At 44.7% G+C, this 22,340-nt stretch overlaps 1 protein-coding gene across 2 annotated transcripts; it reads left to right on the top strand.

Annotated features, from left to right (window-relative positions):
- Nucleotides 1-1,852: 1,852 nt before the first annotated feature.
- Nucleotides 1,853-21,598, top strand: RSPH9 (radial spoke head component 9). Of its 2 annotated transcripts, none has more exons than XM_010198136.2 (5): nt 1,853-2,079; nt 2,330-2,492; nt 3,019-3,148; nt 3,717-3,863; nt 21,346-21,598. In XM_010198136.2, exons 1-5 carry the CDS (start codon nt 1,853-1,855, stop codon nt 21,504-21,506), a joined length of 828 nt encoding a protein of 275 aa, XP_010196438.2. In that variant the 3' UTR covers nt 21,507-21,598. The 2 variants fall into 2 exon arrangements, with proteins under 2 accessions (XP_010196438.2, XP_061845929.1); XM_061989945.1 differs by lacking the exon at nt 21,346-21,598 and adding an exon at nt 7,015-7,128.
- The last annotated feature ends 742 nt before the right edge of the window (nt 21,599-22,340 follow it).

The raw sequence follows: 22,340 nt of genomic DNA on the forward strand, positions 1-22,340 counted from the left end.
GAGAAACTGCTTTCAAACTGTTTAATAACAGTGATGGTAACCTTTGACCTTGCTGAATAGCAGCTCTTTTGACCCTTCATTTGTTAAATAATGCAATCACTTACTTCCCGATCCTTATCAGTGTTTAGTAATTGGGGTCAAGACAAAGGAAGGGAGGGCATAGTTACCCACCGGACAGAACCAGGAAGAATTTCCTTAAGCTATAGATTTCCTTTCTGATAATCTTCAGTCAGGACAGGTGAAGACTGGAGGCTGGGTGGCTTAGAAGTTCTATAACAGGCTAAAAGAGTGTCTCAGCTGTTAGCATCTGGTTTGAATCCAGCTGTGGTTGACAGTGGCAGAAATTCATTATGGTCTCAGGTTGCCTCTCTGACTTGTATGAAACGAGTTTGGTTTGCAGTTCTGCTGTTCACTGGCCAGATAATAGCCTCAACATAAAACACTAACACATAGTTTTAGAGATATCAGTGATTAAATGAGTTTGCAAAGTCTGAGAGCACCTATTCCCATACAGAAAATCCAACCATGGCACAGAGTGATGACAGTATGGACAAAAAGTTTGCAGTTGCTCCTACACGTTCTACCTGATTCATGTCCAAGAGAGGTGGTTAACCTTCAGGAATCTGAGTTACTTTTTGTGTGGTGTTAAGGAAAACTAATGGGTCAGACTGTGCACTGTGCAGCTCATTAAACATTGCACTTGACAGACGAGCAGGTGACAACTGTTACAGGCAGTGGTCCCAGGATTGGTATTTTCCTTAGAAGTGAACAGGAAATGGGCGAAAAAGAAATCCAATAATTTATGACGTGAGAATGGATTTAAATATAAGTGCACGCACACATATTTATATAATGGACATCTATAAAGGCTTAAACTTCCTGAAGACGTCAAACAGAAATTCTATTTGTCTAAGCAGCTGCACAATCTCATTATTTATTTATTGCATTTTGTATTAAGCCAGATTGGAGACTTTTAGGGCAGAGGCTGTTTTGTGGATGTCTGTCTGTATGTGATTCAGCAAAATGAGCCCCCGAAGAGTGATCCAAATGTTATCATTTATAAATAAGCCATTTATTTATAGATGTGCATGAACTAGATAAGATCTGCAAAAATGACACCCTAAGCAGTGGGATTCAGCAGGATTCTTTTAACTGCTGTCCATGTCAAAAATGAGGAAAATGAAGCCTTTGTGGTATGCCAGCTGAAGTGCGATACAATTGCTTGCCCTCCTGATTTTACGGACTTGTCTTGAATTTTTGAAACAGAGGCACACCTGTGCAGGTCAGCCACTCCTAACCGCACTCTTAATGGGATGCCGCTTGCCAGCTCTTGGGACAGGGTTAGTTTTACACGAGGCTGGTCCGGCAGGACCTGTCGGCATAGGCAGCTGCCTGCAGGCTCTCCAGGGCCCTGCTTTCTCCTTCGTTGCTCTGGAGGAAGCCCCTGACTGACTGATGGCACACTGCTGAGAACCCCTGTGGCCTGGTGTGAGCCCATGTGTGCTGAGGCGCTGAGCTACTAAAGCCCCTGTGAGATGCCCGCCTCAGCGGCTCCCCTCCTGCCTCATCTGTTGGGCCTGCCCGGCGGGGCCTTAGCTCTAGCCGGTCACCCTCCTGTGCTGGATGCCCGGAACCAGGGACTGCGGTGGTAGGGAGGTACTGCCATTGTCCCCCTGCACACCTCAGCGCCGTTTCCATGGCAACGGAGAGGCGGGACCACCGCTGCCACGGCGGCCCCCTTCTCCCCCCCGCTTTGATTGGCGTTCCAAGCCGTTCGGAAGCACGCCGTCACCCTTGACCCCAGCGCCGCGGCAACGTGACGGTTGCTCGGCAACGGTGACGCGGATCCGCCATGGAGGCGGCGTCGCTGCCCGCCGCGCTGGAGCTGGTGGCCGGCGGCGGCTCGGGGCTGAGCCCGGAGAAGCTGGCCGTGCTGGGGTCCACGCTGACGCTCCTCCAGCGCGATTACCGCTTCCAGCGGGTCTGGTTCTGGGGCTGCATCCAGGGCCTGCACGGCACCTACTACATCGCCGAGGGGCTAGGCCCAGACTGCGCCGCTCTGCGCAGCCGCCTCTACAGGTGTGGAGACTGGGCTGGGCCGGGTCTCACCGCCATTCCCTGCTGGGGACCGGCACCTACCTGAGGACGTTGGGAGTGGGGAGGCCTAAACGGCTTCGGAAGGCTGGTTTGGGGTCTGGGGGGTGAAGAGAAGGGGCTGGGGAGCCGTGAGGCACTGCCCAGCGCTCCTGGAGGGAGTCTTGCTTGGCAAAGCTGCATCGAGTGCTGCTCTTCAATGGGCTCAGGCTGGTGTCATACTTGTCGCCGGCAGCTTCAACTGTGTGGAATGGTACCTCCTGCCACCAGCCACTGAGGAGATGGTCGCGCAGGCCATGCAGCTGGTGGGCCGCTTCCAGGGGGATCCTTCTTTTGAGTACGAGCTCACTGTGGTAAACACGGAAGATGCTGAAGGACTGTTTGAAGATGGTAAGGAGGTAAATGCAACAAAACTTTTGAACTCTCTACACTACAGTTGTACCTCTCACATTGCACAGGTGGTAGCTTCTCCTCCACCAACCTGGGCAGCCTGAGCCTGTGCTCTGGCAGAATATACATAACTTCCCAGCTTCTTGATTAAATTCTTACTTCACTTACTTCTGGAGTTAGACATGACTCAAAAATATTCTGTCTCCCTTTTGTTCTATTGATAGGGATCCTTACTGTAGTTTCTGTAGGAACTGCAAGTACCATTCTTTATAATTGAATAGTTCAGGCATCTTAATTGAGAGGGAGGAAAGGACAGATGGAGGGATAGTTAGTCCTCTGATGAGTCTAGACGGTCTGCTCCTAGATACATTTCATGTCATATGAGAAGAATGCCCAGTTTGTGGTCTCCTTCTTAGTGCCTTCAGGCTCCAAGCTGATGAGTCTGTTGTGGTTTTTATTGTCACTTTGAGTTTACTTTCAGCAATGACAACAAGGAAAGCCCTGCTTTTAAAATGTGCCTATTTTTCTTTAAAGCCCGTGATGAAGGAGGAGGCCCGCCTCGTAGCTACCATAGAACAGATAGACAGAGCAGTTGGTATCGTCCCCCGGGGAGCATTTGTGAAGACTCCTCTTGGGTCTGTGCATGAAAACAGAAACTTTGAAGGTAAATTCTCATCGTCTTTATAAGGATCCACTAGAACTGCACTTTGATCGTGAAAGCTATAAATGAAGACTACTTTCTCCAGTTGACGTTTTGACTTGAGGTTTACTTTTCCCTTGGGTAAGATGAACAGGGAGGACAGAATCCCATGTGACTAATGTTCAGGTACATGATTCAACTCTGGAAGGTGGGAGGAAAGTCAATAACTGCTCTGAGTCATTAAACCTGCAGTTTCATTTGTGTGTGTACAGTTTATGTCAGTGTTTAGCAATTACAGCTGCAGTGAATTCTCCATCTCGATACAGGACGTAAGCAAACAGGCACAGGGAGTTGGCCTCAACTTGGTGCCCATTCCTGATCTGGGCCTGCTGTTAGCATGGTCTGTAAGGCACAGAATCAGGGCCTACCACCACCCGTTTCTAGCAAGTCTTTGGTCTTCTGTCAAGTCCCTTGGAGACGGATTGTGATTCTGTTCTGTGCTGTGAGCATTAGAGGAACAGTATGACATTTGATGGCATAACATATGTTGGCCCAGCTCACTGTTTTAATGGTCACCCATGGCTATTTGCAGGTCTCTCTTTGACGGAGGCAAAAAAGTTAACATCCTATTTCCACTTTGCTGAGCCTGTTAACCTAAGGAAAAAAACCCTGCTGGAAAAGGCTGACCTGGACCCATCCACTGACTTCCTAGACTCTCTGGAGCATGATATCCCACAAGGTAAAGGTAGCAGAATAAAGAGATGTAATGAGGAAATGCAGTCTGAGTAGCCTGAGAAACACCGACGGGAAAAGCCATAAGTTACTGTGGAGTTGGCATGCTTGGGTAAAGCTCTGCATATCTGTAAAGGAACTTGATCCTTTACTAAGTTTGTACTTAATTTCTTGTTTAAGCAGCTATAAATCCGTACAGTGGTAAGATGTAAGTGTACCAGGGCTGTCAAATCCTCACAACAGATCTTCTGACCAAACCAGCAGCTAACCCTTCTGCTCTGTTCTATCCTGACTTGTGTAAATCCTGTGATAGCTGGTACCTCTTTAGAGAGAGATAACTCCTCTCCTGATAGAGAGAATTTATGTGGTTTGAAGTATTTCACACCTCTTGTCCCACCCAGTATTGCTCTTCTTATCTAAATGGGGACTCATTAACACTAAACTGATATCTCTGAGAGGCTGGATTCAAACTTTCCTGGGAGAAACTGTGTTAGAAATGCAGTGGTGTGGAATAATCTGTAGTCTGGCAAGATTAATACATCATGGAAAGAGAAAGGAAGATGTGCATGCTGGAATACCTCTTCAGTTCACATCTCTAATGTTATGCTGGACACAACTGTTTAATATTTTTAAAGCTGCTCCCAGGGATTCCTTTGGCAGGATATTTCTCCAAAGAGATGTGAATGACTTGTTATTTGTTTCTAACTGCTTTCTGCTGATGTGTTGCCTTATTGTGGATTGGGACAAATGTTTTCACATCCTGCCATGTAGAAAGACTCTTGGGACACAATCAGAACTTAGGTTTGCTATTTTATTCGCATCCTAGAGTAGCAGGATAGGATAGTAGGCGTCCTGTGCCAGATGGAATTGTATGGGGGAGAGTGAATTGCTAGTGATGTAAATAGCTTTTCAAACTTTGCCTCATATATATATATTCACATGCACACATACACATATTTCCTAATCTTTCCTTGGGCAAAAAAGAACTCAGAAATGAACCTAGTGAGTTCCTTCCTGAATTCTGAGCATTTTTGACTGCTCAGGACACAAACAGTGCTAAAATCAAAAGTACTGTTCAACTTCCTGGGACTGTCCTTGCTGCAGTCATTTTTCAGAGGTGCAGTCTGGAAAGACTGCACATTTTTACATACTCATTGAGTTGGCCCATTTGACTTGAAAAAGGGTATGGCAAGGAGGGTCAAGGGAGGGTTAGGTCCTAGATACCTCCTAAGAAAATTGTATCTCTGGTTTTGTATGTTAGTTCAGATGTTGCTACTGTCTGCATTCCACTCCTGCACACACTTCTTTTTTCTAGGGGAGCCTGAAGCCACAGAACAGGACATAAATCTGCCATGCTTTCCCTGTTTCCACTAGAAAATGGTCCTCAAGGGCTAAGAGCCTGAAGGCTAATTTTGCATCGCAGGTCTAGTGTCTAGTTTTAGCCACCTCCAGCTGTGATGGAGAATGGCACCTTTGGAAGATTACAGATATCATTCTTCAGTGTTTCATATCTGCTTCAAGGGACTGGGAAACTCTCAGGTCATGCTTTGTGTCAGACATGATAGTGATTTTGTTGGAGTCTTTAAATTTGACTTGTAGCCGTATTTTACCCAGTGGCAGATAGAAAGTGAGGCTTAGCTGTGACACTGCCACATTTGTCTTCCTGTGGCATCCTGAGGTCTGTGTAAGCTTGAACCTTTGCCCCCTTCCCAGAAGGCTGTGGGATCTCAGTCTCAGTGCATATCTCAGTCTCCTCAAAAAAAGTTACCTCTCAGAGACTACCTGAGCTCAAGTGCAGCTAAGTGCTTCTTAATGGAAGATGAGAAGATTCATCATGATGCCTGGGAAGCTATGGCTGTATTATCCTGCTCTTTTTTGGATTGAACCTGGAGATTGATGGAATGAGCTTGTCAGGTGAAGGAAGTAAGACAGGAACTAGTTATAGGATCAGTAAGGCATGTAGACCCTTTAGTTGCACTCTATTATGTGCAGATAGGAGCTCTGACATTAAAGAAAGATCAACCCACCCCCCTTTAACAAGCATTCAGGTTGCCTAAAGTTCTGGTTGATTGTGAAAATGTAGGGGGTAAAAAAGAACAGAGGTCAGGCGCAGGCTTTCTGCTGATTTTATCTCTACTGAAGTCACTAATTCCTTGTTGCAGGGCACTTAAGCTCTGGTTCTTGGATCACCTTCCTTCACTCTGCCAGTGTATCTTGGTCCTGACCCAGAGCAGGCAGTGCTTTTTCTGTTTCCTGACATATTGGTCATAGCTCTGGCAAATCCCCTCATTTTGACCTGAAGCTTTTCTTACCTGTCCTGGCTAGATCTTCTCTTAAACAATAACTGTCAGAGCAGATGTATGAATTTCTAAATGTATTGCATCTAGAATTGTGACTGAAGCCAGAATTATCTCTACACCAAATGAATACATGGAAAGTGGACTGGAGGTGAGTGATAGCTGAGTGATGCTGCCAGCCTGCATTGGCTGTAATTCCCCCAGCATCGTAAAATACCCAACAAACGGGACTGGTAGATTAAGGGCTGAATTTAACCAGTCTAAAAGTAACAACTTTGTTGGAATAGTTTTATTAATTGATATTAATTGAGCATCTGTGACAGCTGTCAAGGGAGTAACTGTCATGAAACCTATGGTGTGTCATTATAGGAGAGCAGAGGTGTCTCACAGAATGGAAAGATGGAGGCAGAGAGAAGATTTTATATGACAGCTTAGAGGTGGGAAGAAAGGAAGTTAAAACTGGGTTGAATAAAGGAAACAATGGTAATAGCAGAGAGTTTAGTGCGAAATTGGAAAACCTGGAGTTTTATAACAAAAGTGTCTGCCACCCTTATCTTAAGCAGTGATATCTATGGTGATCACAGGTTCCAGATTCTGTCTGTGTCTTTCTATCAGGTTATCTGTGCACTTGAAGAGTTCAGAAAATGCTGCTGCTCCTCCCCCAATCATATTCTGGGTCTGTCTGTTTTTTCTTGGTGTCTCAGCTTCCAGAGATGTGACAGAGAAGTGACTATGTGACTTGGCTTTTATTTAAAAAAAAACGTTTTTTAATGATTATAGAGAAAAGTGGGAGAATGTGAACCCTGTCTCAAAAGCAAATGCAAGCTGTTTATCTCCTTTCGACTCTCTGTCTCTCTGCAGACTCCTGCGTTTGAGTGGCCTGAGCCATGATGTTTGAACATGGATGGGGTGTGATACTGGTCTTCTGTCACCACAGCATCAGATTGTGTAATGCTTCATTCTGATCCCAATGGCCAGCTGGCCAGAATGGTTCATGCTGCGATCTGTAGGTTTTGCTGGCCATATGCCTGCATTAAAGATAAGCTTGTTTGCTCTAATCTAAGCAGACAATCTGCTCAACTTTATGCACAATTAGATGTAGCCTTTCAGCTGCTGGCACGTGGCCAGAGTGGTCATTTCTGGTGCATGGAGTTTGGCACCCTGGGCAATAGCATTTGAGGAACTAACGTTTTGATAGTTCTACATATATTTGTAGATAATGCAATAGCTAAGCAAATAACAGTAATTCCTTGCATGCCCATATCATTTTCACTTGATGACATAATGGTGTGTAGGTATGAAATAGTAGTCAGTTATGAGGCATTGGCATGTTGGGGAAAGTGAAAATGGAGGTGGAAGGATGATTTTACTGTAACCATGGTCAGGCAATGCCACGGTCTGCAAGGATAAAGGAAGGGGATGGAAGGAGACCTAAGTGTAGAATGGAAAGCTTGGGAGGAAGCAAAACAGGCGGCAGAGAATTTGGTTCTTTGGCATTTGCAAACTAAAGTTCAGAAAAGCAATAACTTGATTCTAAAGGTTTCTTACAGATTACTGACCCAGATCACTTTGATATGGAGATGAGGGACACCGACAGGGCACTGTTAAAAACTGATGTAGGACAGGAGGTATGTCAGAGGCAAAGGGAAAGAAAACCTGTAGATGGAAAAGATATGAGTGGAAATAGTATTTCTATGAGAAGAGTTTATTCAAAGGTCATGACTTCTAGTAAAGAAATGGTTGCTTTTGGCTGAAAGCTTCACTGATGGAGTAAAAGTAGGAATTAGAATAAAGAAAAAGCAATATGAAAGGCAATGCAGAAAGCTGGGAACAATTAATGATTGCTATAAATTGGAGTTGATAATGAGCAGAAGATGACAAAGGAAGCCACAATAACCTGGAATAATCCATGACAACTGTAAGGAGGATGTTTTCCAAGTATATTGAGAGGAAAAGAAAGTATAGTAATGGTACTAGAAACTATCCCTAAATGGTGACAGTAAAAAGACTGATAAGAATGTGTAAAGGCAGAAATGCTGAATAATTTTTTTCTGGTTTGTTTTTGGAAAGAATATGGCCTTGTATCAAATAAAGACAATAAAAAGCTGTTTCAGGCACTACTCAGACTATTTGCTAAGGGAAGCTAGAGTTAGGCAACTGTTTCTGTTTGCTAAAAAATGAAAATGGCAGAGCCAGATTATGTTACTCCCAAAATCATTATCTCAAGGGAACTTGTGGCATACTCACAAAGCTAGTTTTTAATAAATCCCAGCATTGCAGAAATATTCTCTATAATTTGTCTTATTAATGGTGATTCAGAAACCACTGGATTTCTGGAAGGGATCAGAAAGGGTTTCATATGAGACCAGTGCCAGTACTGATATTCTTCAACTCCTTTATAAATGATCTAAAAGTAAAGGATCATGACAAGGGCAAGATGGCTACAGTGATCTGGTAGACTGGGCCTACTTAAGTAAAGCACATTTGGATGTAGCAAAATCACATATCTAAGAGCAGGAACTGGAGGCCAGATTTCCAGGCTCAACCTACTGAACATCAGATCCCAGTCTGATCCTGAGACTTAAAAGGCTAATGTGATCTGAGATGTAAAAACAAGGGCATAGCAAATAGGAACAAGGAGGTCACTTTACTTTTGCATATATTGTTAATGGAATCAGAACTGGATTACTGCACAATGAGAAACTGAAGAGTTGGAGGAAAGAGCCACAAAATGTTTCAAGGACTGGTAAGAGACATAAACAGTTCAATCTGTTTATCTTATGGAAAGAAAACATGAGAATGACTATATTACACTGTGTAAATACTTCATGGAGTTTAAATATTGGGTACTGAAGATATATTTAGTGTAGCAGAGAAAGGCAGAGCAGGAACCAGCAGCTGAAAATTATATCCAGAAAAACTAAAATGAAAAATTAGTTATGAATATTAACAGTGAAGTGATTACCAGCTAGCAAGTGCCATGGATGAGCCTCTGTCTCTCGGTATCTTAGCATCACACTGGATATCTTCCTGAAAATTGTATTTTATCCAATTGTAAATAGAAGTTGCTAGTCCCAGACATGAGTTAACTACATGAGTTTGATAGGCAGTGGTATATAGGAATCCAGAACAGATCATTTCCTGGTAGGCCTGTCTGTAAACTTGAAGACAGCTGTGGAGGGTGATGAAGCTCAGGATTCTTCATCGTCAGTGACAGTAACACAAAGATGCCAAAGGCTTCCTGTGCAGGACTCTCAGTACAGTTGGCTTCTTGAACTATGATGCATGAGGGTTCAAAAAAGCACGGAGGAGATTCCTGATTTACTGCTGTCAATTGTGGAGGGTAAATTGGGGAGCTGAGCCCTCTCAGATGTAATAGCTGGCTCTGTAATGCTGGGAGAGATTTTATAGCATAATTCTAAACAGGTACACAGTGTCAGGGTGGATTATAGCAAGTCTTGTCTACTTGCCGTTTCAAGAATTAGCTAGAAGAGAAGGAGAAATGCCTAGACAGAAGATCATTTCAGCTCCTTTATCATTTTGACTGTGGAGGAAGTGACAGCCACTCCATCTGTAGCTCTGTTCCTTCACCTGAAAGTACAGCGTTTTGGAGCATTTCTTACACCACTTTACAGACAAATGGATTTGTGGCTCTTTCCTTGGCTGAATACTTTGGACACTAGCCTTTCTGTAAGCTTGCTGAGCAGTAGCCTGGGTTAGAACACCAACCTCCCATCCTCTGAGCTTCATTAGCACACTTTTTATCGGTTTAGCTAAAGCTACTGCTTAATGGGCCCTTGAAGATGGATTTCTAACTGGGAGATAGATTTCTTTGGCTACTCACAAGGGCCATTTTGGTAGCCTCATCTTGGCTGCCCCAAAAGCCCAGGTACTGGAAGGAAGAGGCCAGGAGCCCTACTTTATCTCGATGCATTAACACAGCTAATTAACTCCCTTTCGGACACCCCCCCTTCCCCAGGCGATTAATCCCTATCAGCCTCTGTCTCCAGCCATTTGAAGAGTCTGTGTCTGCAGAGGTATTTACAACCCCCAGCTAGCCAGCAGAAAGCAAGTTAGCCTGTTATCAGGGCTCTAAGACAAATGGCTGCCTATCTCCCCAGTGGCCTTGCAAAATCCAGCAAAGTGCTATGCTATGCTGGCCACCTACTTTCACCCAGCCTCCCTTCTCTGCTAACATTTCACAGATGTGACCTGAGCCCTCCCCTTTCATTGCTTAACAATAAGCAGCACCTCCCCAGCTCTGTGAAAGCTGAGAGCAAGAGCACTTTACTTCTTAGCTTGCCAAGAGCCACACTGGGACAAGGCTTTTCAAGCTGTCTTACTGAAATCCAAACTAAAAGACCCATAATGAATGAGAAGGCAGTGCTTCATTTTAGCAAGGATAAAAAGAAGTAGACAGAATGTAAGACCAAAATACCTAGTGTGGCTCACCAGCTACCCTCATTTCTGGTTGGGAGAGGTGATCCTTAAGCTTGGTGCATGTGTGAAACTGAGCTACAGTATTCCATGAAGTTACCTGACCTATATACAAGTTGTTTTAACAAACAAGCTTTATAACATAGTGTTACAGAAGGAAGGTTAGCATGCATCAGAACAGTCAGCTTTCGGATGCGGGAATCAAATTGAATAGCTGTCTCAGTGAGTTAGTGGTTAAAGCACTGGTACTCGAATTTCTCTGTGAAAACTGGAGTCGGCCATCACTAGAATGAATTCGAGGATGGCCGTAGCTGCTACCTTCCAGCAGGGCGCACTATGGTGCCAGCATTGTCAGTGCTTGGCTGCAAAGGAAACCGCAGAAAAGTATAATGAGAAAGCACCAAGAACGGCATCAAAATAAGGAGAAGGTATGGCCTGAGTTTCCAGACTCTTTGTGGTTTACTGAGCTCTTGAATTGTAGAGATGGAGAAATGATTCTCTCTTCCAAGTTTAGGCAGCTTCTGGAATGGTCACCAGGCTTTTCAGTAGCTTTCTGAGCCGTTTCAGCAATTACAGGCAGGCAATAGACATACACAAATACAAAAGTACGTCTCTGACATCCTTCAAAAGTAGAGACACTCTTCATTTTTGCTAGTGATGTGTGGACTGGGGAGCCTTTAGAGGCTGTTAAGGCCAGTCCTGCAGTAAATCGGTGGTACAAGGTGTTCTCTCTCCTACAGCTGGGACACTGCCCACTCAGGAGTTCAACATCAGACTGGAACCTCACACGTGGCAGCATAGCAGGAGGACTCCTGAGCCAGCTAGGTATTATAGCTTCTGACTGGCTGTCCACGGTCTACCTTGATTTCTGGAAAAGAGTCTGTTTACCTTGGGCTTCGTGTCTATGGATAATAAATCAGCACATTCACTGCGTCTGCGTCTTAGGTCTATATCACTTCAGGGGTCTTGTTTAGTCAGAGGCCTTGGACGAATTTATACTGGACCAGGGCTGCTCATCAACTGAGGGCTGTGGTGGAGTCCTTCACCCTCCTGACTGCTGCAAAGAATGAGGACAGAAGCGGAGTCTGTAACAACTTTCCGGGGATAGTTTTTTCCTCCTCACTAAAAGAAGTGATGGCCTACCTAACTTCTTGCTGAGCTGATGGGAAATGCCGGTAGAGCCTCTTAGAACCAGAAGTTGTAGTTTTATCACCACATCAGTCAGCCTTAGCCTAACTCTTTCTCTAGGGAGTGATGAAAAATTACTTGCAAGGGGAAAGCCTAGGGCAGTCTGTGTGTCACTAAGTCAGAACAAGGTCAGCTTTTGCTAGGAGTGGCCTGTTTTTGACAGGGCTCCATGTAAGGAGTGGCAGCTCTTGCCCGTGCAGCGGTTGGCATTGGTGCCAGGCCTGCACGTATAGCTTTGCTTTACCATTTACTGCCCCTTTGGCCATGGAACTTTAGCAAGTAGGAAGCCAGCGGGTGTTGTCTTGTTTTAGTGTACACAAATAGCCTGCAGATTGAAATTCTGCATGCTGAAGGGGTGTGTGGCTGTGTGTAGAGGGAAAGGACAAGGGGCAGTTCATCTATAAGTATACTAGTACAGCAGCTGTGCTGTGTAGAGATTACTAGGCTGTCCCAGGCACTGGAAGATGCTTAGCCATCTGTAGTGTTCAAAATGAGCTTAAATATCAGCACAACTTCACTGTGTTGTGTGGATGTGCTCAGTGTGACAGTCATCTCAGAAACTGGCTAACATTTCAGGTACAAATACTCAGAATTTATATCTAGTTTAGTACAAGAACACAGACAGTTTATAGTCCATGCCATCTGTTCCCATCCTAAACCCTTTTAACTAGTCCTGCTAATTTAATGATGAGGTAGGGCGTACAACTGAGGGACTGATAGGGCTTCCAGCCTTGCCTCTCCTGCAGGAGTGCGAATGGGATGGGCTCTAAGCATTCCGTGGGTTTTGAATCCCAGCATTGACTGCTTTGTGCTCTCTCAGAATTCAGAGATCAATGTGAGGTTCTTTGCCCCTAATCCAGCCCCTGTTCATCATTATCACCTCCTCAAAGTGGCCAGTGCTTTGTTATCAGGAGAGGCAAAATCTTACAAGGTGGCCATAATCTCCTCTGAGAGTCAGACAGATATTCTCCCGTGGGTAAGAAAGTGACAGTGACCGAAAGCTCTAGGGGGAAGCAGGCTAGAACAAAGCTGTCCATTGCATCCTTTCATCAAACTGTTAATCTTTCTTTCAAAGACATCACATTTGTTTGGTGACAAAGGCCCCAAAGAAGCTGAATTGAGCCTGAAATCCTGTAGCAAGATTTAGAGGAAGCGTCTTTCATTCAGAGCAGGGAGGGGTGAGAGACTCCGTCTTTTTCTTCCTACCAACCAATGGGCTCCCAGAAGCCCACGAAGGTGACGGATTAATGCAGGGGCTCCCCAGGTAGATGCTACGTGACTGGTGGCACGCTCCAAAAATGTTTCCACAGCGACCAGCTGAACAAGAAATATGGAGTGTGACGAGATCCAGTGTAAACTTGTGCTTTGGAAGGAGGGTGCTTTGCTGCTCTGAGAGATTCTGAATTTACTACAGAAGACCCAGGATAAAAGGATCTGTACTGTAGTCACCAGAATCCAAATGGCAGGGATTTTAATCAGTTTTTCCTACTCCTTCTATGTTTTGATTGCATATTGTCTTGCTATTTCCTCTAGTGGGCAACTCCATTCCAAATCTTTGCTCTGGATGGTTTCTGTGCAAACTCTGCGTCTTTCGCTTAACAGCCACAACAACAATTAAAAAAGGATTCTATCTCTATTCTAATTATCAAGTGGATTTAGGACTAAAGGGCCAACTAACTGGGCTGTAAGGGAGGCTATGATTACTTCTGTGCTAGCATTTTCAGTCTTTCCCATCCTCTGCTGCTCAATTATATCTTCCTATTGTCCCTCTTTTGTGTTGGCATCGCTGGCTGTGCAGCCAGATTGCATCTGGAGAAATAACTTTCTTTTTGGCTAGACTATTTTTCAGACAGATCGCTTCCCTGACCTGACTCACTAGAGCAGTAAATAAATGCTTTTATGATCTTTGTGATTGAAGAGTGATGAGGGAAGAAATAAGGGTTTGAGGGCTGAGGCTGCTTTGACTAGATTCAGCAGCATTGTTTTCCAATGTCTAAGTATGGCCTGAATTTCACCCAGTACTTGAGGTACCTGAATGCAGTGCATGCGGGACAACATTGCAATCCCTGAGTCTTCCTTGTCAGCAGGAAATGGAAGGCCCAGGCCAGTCTTAATCATTTGTGCTGCAGAGGCATCCCCAGTGGGAGAGGATAACGGAGAGAAAAAGCCTCTGAATAAGATCATTTTACTTTGAGGTTTGGGCATGGTTGTATTTCTGTGTCAAAGACATGGCAAGCATTAGGACCACGCAAGAGCTGCTTGGCAGCATCTGACTGTTTGTAAGCTGGGCTTTCCTGGCTCTGGAGGCTTTTAAAAATAGTACTGAACCTGCAACCAGTCTGTGTTTTTATTTAATTATTATTAAATAGTTATATGGGGAATTGGAAATATTGACAGCAGTGTTAACATATGGGGTGCAGGTGGTGTGTCAAGCAAATTAAAGAGATGTAGTTTGCAGCCAGTAAGTAGCATGAAGGAGTTTGAGCCCCACATAAGTGTTTGGATGTGTCCTTATGGCTGGTAGCCTGTGCGTGAAATGTCCGTGTGGTGAAATTTGTTGAGACAGAGCATAGTGACCTTTCCTTACAGCTGCTCTGCTTTGCAATTTGTCTTTGTTCTCTACAGACAGCAAATTAGAAGTAGGAAGCTCTTCTCAGTGTAGGATTTTCTTTTGGAGGGAAATGGAAGCTAAGTCCCATGGGTGTAGTGTAGCTTTGTCAGAGCTAAGTGCTTGGGGTCGTGCAGCCAAGTTCCGGCTGCTTTTCCAAAGGGAAATGGTTATGTTACCCCTCTCTGGGTCTTAATATTGGTCCTATAATACCGTACTTTGCTCTCATTCAGGCCTGACTGCAGCAAGATGTGTTATAACCTGGTCTCGTGACAGTATATTGTGTTAATGGTAACTGCAGCCAAGCTGTAGCTGCTTTTCCCTTGAGACATTTCTCCCTTTGAAGAGGAATTGATAATGTCACTTTTATGACCCTCTGTGAGCCTTTGCGACGTGAAGCCTCTCTGCCAGGCTGTCTAGCTCTTAAAGCTGTTTCTTCGCAAGCTTGCACTGAAATGAGAGGCATTGCTGAATCACCTCCAAAGCAGCAATGTTATGAGAGGTCATACTGAAAGTGGACTAGTTACGGCAGGAAAGTTCTTCTGCAAACAGCCCTCTTAAAAGGCTTTTGTTTAAAAGCTAATGTCTCACGCACCCTTATTGCCTCTGTGAGTTACAAGATTCTGAGACAGACACGGGGGATGAGACAGGGATTTCTATTGGCGACTGGAAAGGAAGAAGAAGCTGAGAAGGAGGTTGACTTTTGAAATTCAGCCCTGGTGTCCTGGCAGCTCTTGAAGGGCCATAAAAAAGGCAGTGGTTTAACACTGGGTGAGCATCAGGATCTTCAAAGCACTTTCTTGTTTGGGAAAGATGTAAGGAACTCCTCAGAATTCCTGCCTGTGTTTGGAGGGGTGGAGGCTGCAGCCTGATCCTAAGAGGGAATAGGAAGCTCTAGATCTTCATCCAGCGGATATTTTTCCCATGCTCTTTCCTCCCACACAGCAGCTCCCTCCCTTCCCTTCTGGAGCAGCAAAAGGCAATAGTTTCAGCACAGACAGTGCTTGGCTTCCTTAGGTTTTCTGGGTGCAGTTTAAGATTAACTTGCTCTTTTAAAATAAATGTATTTTGAAGAATGGAAACCTCACCAGAGCAGTGTCACTGTGAGAAACCTGTAGCGTGACAGCAGTGACCTCCAGTTCCCTGCATCTCAGCAAGCTTTGCGTGATGAGTGAGTTTAACTCTGCTGCCTGATTTAGGGACAATACAGGCTACAGCACAGATGTTCAGTTAGAATCAGTATTTAACTTCAGAAAGGCCAGCTCTTACTTACTGTCTCCTAGTTGTAGTTGTGTTCTCACCTATGCAAATAATAATAGTTTCAGGGTTTTTTTCTGGGCAAGCTTTACCTTGGAGTCTGGGTGTAGCTTACAGACTGATGCTCTGAGCTTCCTACCCTCCCAGGAAGAGGCATGTTGTCCAACACAGGGGCAATGATGAGCATAGGGACTGCCATGGGATGTTCTCAGACAATATTAGGATTTTAACTGCTTCTGCATTTTTATAGTAGTAGAGACCTACACCTACCTCCAAGAACCATTTGTAAGAGCAGAAAATAAACCTTTAATTTTCATAATTCTTCTCATCCCTTTTTTATACTGTATGCATTTCTAAGACTTTCCCTTGAAGGAGAAAAGAAGGCATGTTCACTTTAAGCTATTACTTCTTACTATTTGTTAGCTACTGATGAAAGTACTTATAGATTTATGACATCATTATTTCAAACTCATACAAGAAAGGTGGTCTTGAAAAACCGTCTTGTTTGAAGACTGTGAGATTTGGGCTGTGATAGAAGAGAATACAGTTTTGTTGAATCTTTCAAGAACAACTTTCTCCATGTCTCGTTGTGTTCAAATATTAATTTTGTTTTCTGGACCATTTCCTCAAATGCTGCCAAAGTGATGAGGTATGGGAAAAAATGTACTGAGATAATGGGCTCTAATTTTTTCCTTTTCTTTAAGGACCAAACCAAGCAGATAGGTCCTAGAACTTGAATGTGATGTTTAATGTGATGTAGAAGGGAGACACCAACACTGTGTATCAAATGCAGTTTTTGAACAGGTTTTGTGTGTTGCAAAAGTCCAGCCTGGAAAAATACACTGAAAAAATTACCTTTGATAGCTGGGTTAGAAAAATGTCTTCAGTGCTCTGGTTAGTAAAAGGTAGCACTATGGACGCTGTTTTCTCTGCAGAATGAAGAGCGGCTCTAGACAAGGAGTCTGAGGGGGGATTTTACTGCTCTCTACAACTACCTGAAAGGAGGTTGTAGCAAGGTGGGGGCTGGTCTCTTTTCCTAAGTTATAAGTGACAGCACAAGAGGAAATGGGCTCAAGTTGTGCCAGGAGAGGTTTAGATTGGAGATTAGAAAAATCTTCTTCACTGAAAGGGTTGTCAAGCATTGGAATGGGCTGCCTAGGGAGGTGCTGGAGTCACCGTCCCTGGAGACAGATATTTAAAAGCCGTGTAGCTGAGGTGCTGAGGGACATGGTTCAGTGCTGGGCTTGGCAGTGTGAGGTTAGTGGTTGGACTTGATGATGTTAAAGTCTTTTCCAACCTAAACAGTTCTGTGATCATTCTGTCTGAAAACTGGATCTGAGCGAAAATAACATTACAGTTTCCGGCAGTTTCTTGTAATTTTTTTCCTGTCCTCAACCTGTGTTGCATCAATCCAGTTGGGATTACCCTTAAGTAACCTGCTTATTTTGTTCAGGTCCTTATTTCACAGGAAGACTTATGCAGCATCAGCAAAATGTTATTGTCCATATTTGCATCAAATTAAGTCAGAAAAGACCTGGAAAGTATAACAACTTAGCATTCTCCAAACGTCTCACATTTATGAAATGACAGCTCTGAGCCCTTTGAGAGTTTGCAGCTTGAATAGACGGTAGGGAAATGAAGGAGCTGCACATCATAGCCTTCACAGATCTAGCATAAAAGTGAACGGAGCTCTCTTCCATTACATCTGTCCATTTCTGCCAGGTATGAAGATGTATGGGAAGTTCCTTTGATCACCAGAGTTAACTGCTGATGAATACTTTGCAGAGATTGATAAGCCTGAGAGATAACGGGTAAATGCCCTGGGGAGATCATGGAACTATGTACTGTATTGCCCTATAGCACAGATATGGGAATTTAATTAAGTTGAACTTGATTTACTCTACCTTCTCTGCAAATTTGTCCAACAAAAAGAAGTTTGTAGATGAGATATAGTTCTGGAGAGCATTAATATCTTTGTTTTCCCTCTCACCTTTCCCATTTGTCATGCTCTAGGCATTTCTTTTTGTTATTTGTAAATAGTTTGGGGCAGAGGGTTCATCTGTGTACATATACACATATATATACACACAAGCTATCACATGTACTGAGGCTGCTGCATGCTTCCACTATATTAGGAGGCATTAGCAAACTAGATAATCCCTAAAGGCTTTCACCACTCAGCAAGACAAGGCATGGCACAGTCCTATGCTTGTCAGACGTACTTCTCAGAGGACTGGTCCTAAATCAAAGACAAGGAGAGTTCCTCATGCCATTATCTTATTGTCAGAGAAACTCTTCCAAAAGTTTAGTCCAATCTGCAAACCAATGTGTAAAGCTGCAGCCAGAAACACCAGTATTTGGAAGAAGGGCTTGCAGATCATTTCTGCAAATTCAAGCTGCAAGAACCCTGCACTGAAAGCAAAATAAGCTTGGTGTTCAAAAAAGAAATGGAAAAAAAAATATTTATCACAATTCAGACCTATTTGCTTGCCACTTGTTGCTCAACACCGCTATGCATAGTCTAGCTGCTGCCACTAGCAAATGCCGAAAACTTGCAGAGGCAAAGTTCAAGAAGCTGTTTGAAAGCTTGTCCTTCAACAGCAGATGGCTGTAGTGCTTCAGCCACTGAATGATCTGCCCTATAGTGAAGTGTTCATCTGGGTGCATTTGGTGCTGCTATCCAAGTAGAAAAGTTTCTTAAGGACATGCAGATTTTGTCAGCAACCCAGTCAGTCAGAATCTGTAATCCCAGTGGCTGAACTGTAGTATGTGTTTTTACTCCAGGCAGGACAAAGATTCAGTCCAGTTTGTGTCCACGTGAGTGGCACTGGTAAGGCTGCATGGGGGATTGGGGTTGCTTTGTATGAGAAACCACTGCTTGCGAAGACACTAGCTCATGTTTTAACTAGGACCTGCACAAAGAACATCACAGTGCAAAGGAAGTGAAAAGATGGCACATGCCTGTACTGGTCCTGCTCTATGTTAAGTAGTGCTTTGTGTTACTGTGATTCCAGCTGTAGGTCTTTGGTGGACACATGGAACTGAGTGAGTCACAGAATCACAGAATGGTAGGGGTTGGAAGGGACCTTTAGGGATCATCTAGTCCAACCCTCTGCTCAAGCAGGACCACCTCAATCAGTCACACAGGAATGTGTCTGGGCGGGGTTTGAAAACCTCCAGAGGAGACTCCACATCCTCCCTGGGCAGCCTGTGCCAGGACTCCCATACCTGAACAATGAAATAGTTTTTCCTCATGTTTTTTGTTATCTTTTTGTGTTCCAGCTTCATCCCATTACCCCTTGTCCTGTCACTGGACACTACAGAAAAAAGTACTGTCCCATCCTTTTCACATACACTCTTTAGGTACTTGTGTTAATGAAATCTCCCTTCAGTTTTCTCTTCTGCAGGCTGAACAGCCCCAGTTCCCACAGCCTTTCCTCATAAGAAAGATGCTCCAGTCCCCTGATCATCTTGGTGGCCCTGCACTGGACTCTCTCCAGCACTTCCCTGTCCCTCTTGAGCTGAGGAGCCCAGAACTGGACACAGGACTCCAGATGAGGCCTCACCAGGGCAGAGTAGAGAGGGAGAAGAACCTCCCTTGACCTGCTGGCCACACTCTTCTTGATGCATCCTAGGATGCCATTGGCCTTCTTGGCCATGAGGGCACATTGCTGGCTCACATTCAGTTTATTATCAACCAGGACTCCCAGGTCTCTCTCTGCAGACTTGCTGTCCAGCAGGTCACCCCCAGCCTGTACTGGTGCATGGGGCTGTTTCTTCCCAGATGCAGGACTCTGCACTTCCCTTTGTTGAAACTCATGAGATTCCTCTCTGCCCAACTCTCAAGCCTGTCTAGATTCCACTGAATGGCAGCACAGCCTTCTGTGGAATCAGCCAGTCCTCTCAGTTTCTCAGAAGTGAGCTCTGGAGTGCAGAAATCTCCTGAGTCTTTAAGGGCTGTCAGTTTCTCTCTTGTACTTCTATCCTGCAGCCAGAGTCCGTTTGTCAAAGTTTGTTGACTGTTGTGGAAATTAGTCGTTCTTGCTGTTCATTTATTTCCACATTTGCACATAATCGAAGAGAGTTTTACAAGGCTTTGAACTGTGGTGTTCCTCTCCAACTCTGCAGCTGCCATATACAGGTTTCCCCTCAACTACTGCAGTTTGCCATGAACCATGTAAGAGACTTACACGTGCTGTGAGTGAGCACACAAGGGCCCAAAGCTACACAACACCCACTGCCCAGTGAGCTGCTGCCTCTTGGCTGCCAGGAGAGCCAAACAGCCAGTGCTTCCTCCCAGCTGCAGGCAGGCCAAACAAATAGCTTCAGGAGCTGCAGTCAACCCTTGGGCTACTTCCTGTGGAGACCTGTTGTAGGAACTGGTGGCGTTAAAGCCCTTCAGCCGTTTGTTGGATGGGACTAAAATTGGCCAAGAGTCAGAAGTTAGTGTGAAGGGGAAGGACTGGCAGCTGACAGCAATCAGAGCAACTCTTCACCAGGCTAACCCATGACATGAGTGAGCGTTGAGTCACAGCATAAATTGATGAGCCTAAAATTATCTACAAAGATGAATAGTCTTAAATGGCCCAACACATGATGCGCTTTCTGCTTTCTCTGGAACGGGCAGATTTTGGCTTTGCCTGCAGACAGGCTGACTGCTTGACTCCAGGCCAGTTTTTTTTTTTCAATTTGGGCCTGCTGCATTTGTTTCTAGGTGGAGATTCATCAGGAACCTTCTTCCCTACATTGTAGCCTCTAGGCATTACTGATTTGGTGCTGAAGTTGGTATTTTCTTCTCCTGGCAGCTTCTTGCCCTCCAGCATTGAATCCAAGCTGACGCTCCAGCCCCCTCTCCTTCGGCGTTGTTCCCAGGCTGTCGTGTCAGATGCAAAACAAATACTCAGTGGCTCAGAGCTCCTAGCATCCAATAGAAATTGCATTTGCACACTGGCTCTGAACCTCCTCTGCAGAGCCAAAGCAAAATTAATGCGGAAACCTAATCCCTTTGCCCCTACCACACACATCCTCTTCAATGGTGGAGCCAAGAAAGACTGAAGAGAACAAGCCTTTTCTGCAAATTTCTGAGATAGGAAATGCCCTGCTTTTCACTTACTCTTCTTCCTCTTTCCTAGTTGCTGCATCAGGGAAATGAGTTTTCCCTGGAGCAGGAAGGTGCCGCCTTCCTCTTCCCACTACTAATGCCAGAAATTTATTTTCAGAAGACATTTCATATCTATGCCAGGATTGCTACAGCTAGGCTTGGCTCTCTATAGCTGTTGGCGAGACCAAGTAGGTGGCAGAGCTTGTTAGAGTAACTGCTGCCCACTCAAAAGCAGCCAAGAATAGCTGTAGCCTCTCCTAGGGACCAAGTATACAAGTCAGGAGCTCCAGGGGTCCCTTTCCTGTGATGCATATGACATTACCATCATAGCCAGGGGAAGAGGCTACCGTGGGAACCTAGACACAGACGTCTGGAAATGAGGGCAGCCTGCAATGCTGAACTGACAACAGAAAACAGGGCATCAAGGGTTCTGGTCTCCCTGACTTTTCCCTTTTCAGGTGTCACAGACTCCATTGTAGCCTTGTGCACTGTTAACTGGTCAGGCAGAGCCTAGTGCAGCCCATCTCTCAGGAAGACCTTGCTTCAGGAACCCTGCCCGTTTCTCCTTTCGAGCGACTCATGAGCACACGTTCTTTCACAGGCTCCTGGACTGTCCAGGTAGAGAAAGGAGGCACTGTGGTGGTGCTGCGGAGCCTGCTGTGGCTGGGACTGACGTTCTACCATGTCCCCATGACCAAGCAATACGGCTACATCTACTTTGGCACTGGTGAGAAGAACTTCGATCTGCCCTTCATGCTGTGACTCCCCTGGCTGTGAGGGGACTCAAGAACATTTAGATTTTATACTTAGGGAATTTTTGTTAACTGCTTGTTCTAATAAATGTGTCAAACCTCTGCAGTTTGAGTGGGATTCTTTTGTGCCTGGACTCCGGCCTTGATACTTCTCTTAAAGACTTCACTGTGTGCAATCCTCCCTCAACTCCAGATTGAACTGCCTGGAATGTGTCACTGCAGATCCTTTAGATAGTAACAAATGGCATTTTCTTCTGTGACAGGCGAAAGCCGCGGTCAGAAATTAAACCTGGGCCATCTGTCTGATTACAAAGACACGACGCTTACACGAAAACTAATTTGGAGACAACATGAATGAATGCCTGCTGTCACCTATGAATGACAAGCAAAAATAGATTGTGAGTCAGAGTACAAAGCTGATGCATAGTCGGAAGGGATCTGAAATAAACCCCTAATTCTAGAAAGGCATATAGAAGAGAGTACTTTTTTTCAGATGTTAGGTCTCACCAAAATTGGGGGAGTCTTTCCTGCTGACGACACTAAACTGATGGTAAAAAAATTAAGTTAAAAAATTAACTGTGGGCATCACTTGGTCTTTTGTAAAATGTACTCCTTCAGGCTGATCTCAAGGCAATGGTTTAATCCAGTGATTTTTTTCATTCGTAAAGCTCACTGAGCAGAGCTACCTGGGCTAAAGGATGTGGTAACTTTTGTATGTAGGAGAAGAAAGAAAAATGTTTTCCCTTCTGAAGGGCTGTAAGGTTTCAGAGCTCCAGAAAACAGAGACTGTTGGCCAGAGATTTTATCTCAGTATAGTTAACAGCCTCTTGGCTCTGTCTCCCAG

Source organism: Colius striatus, chromosome 2 (genome assembly GCF_028858725.1).
Source record: "Colius striatus isolate bColStr4 chromosome 2, bColStr4.1.hap1, whole genome shotgun sequence".
Taxonomy (NCBI): Eukaryota; Metazoa; Chordata; class Aves; order Coliiformes; family Coliidae; genus Colius; species Colius striatus.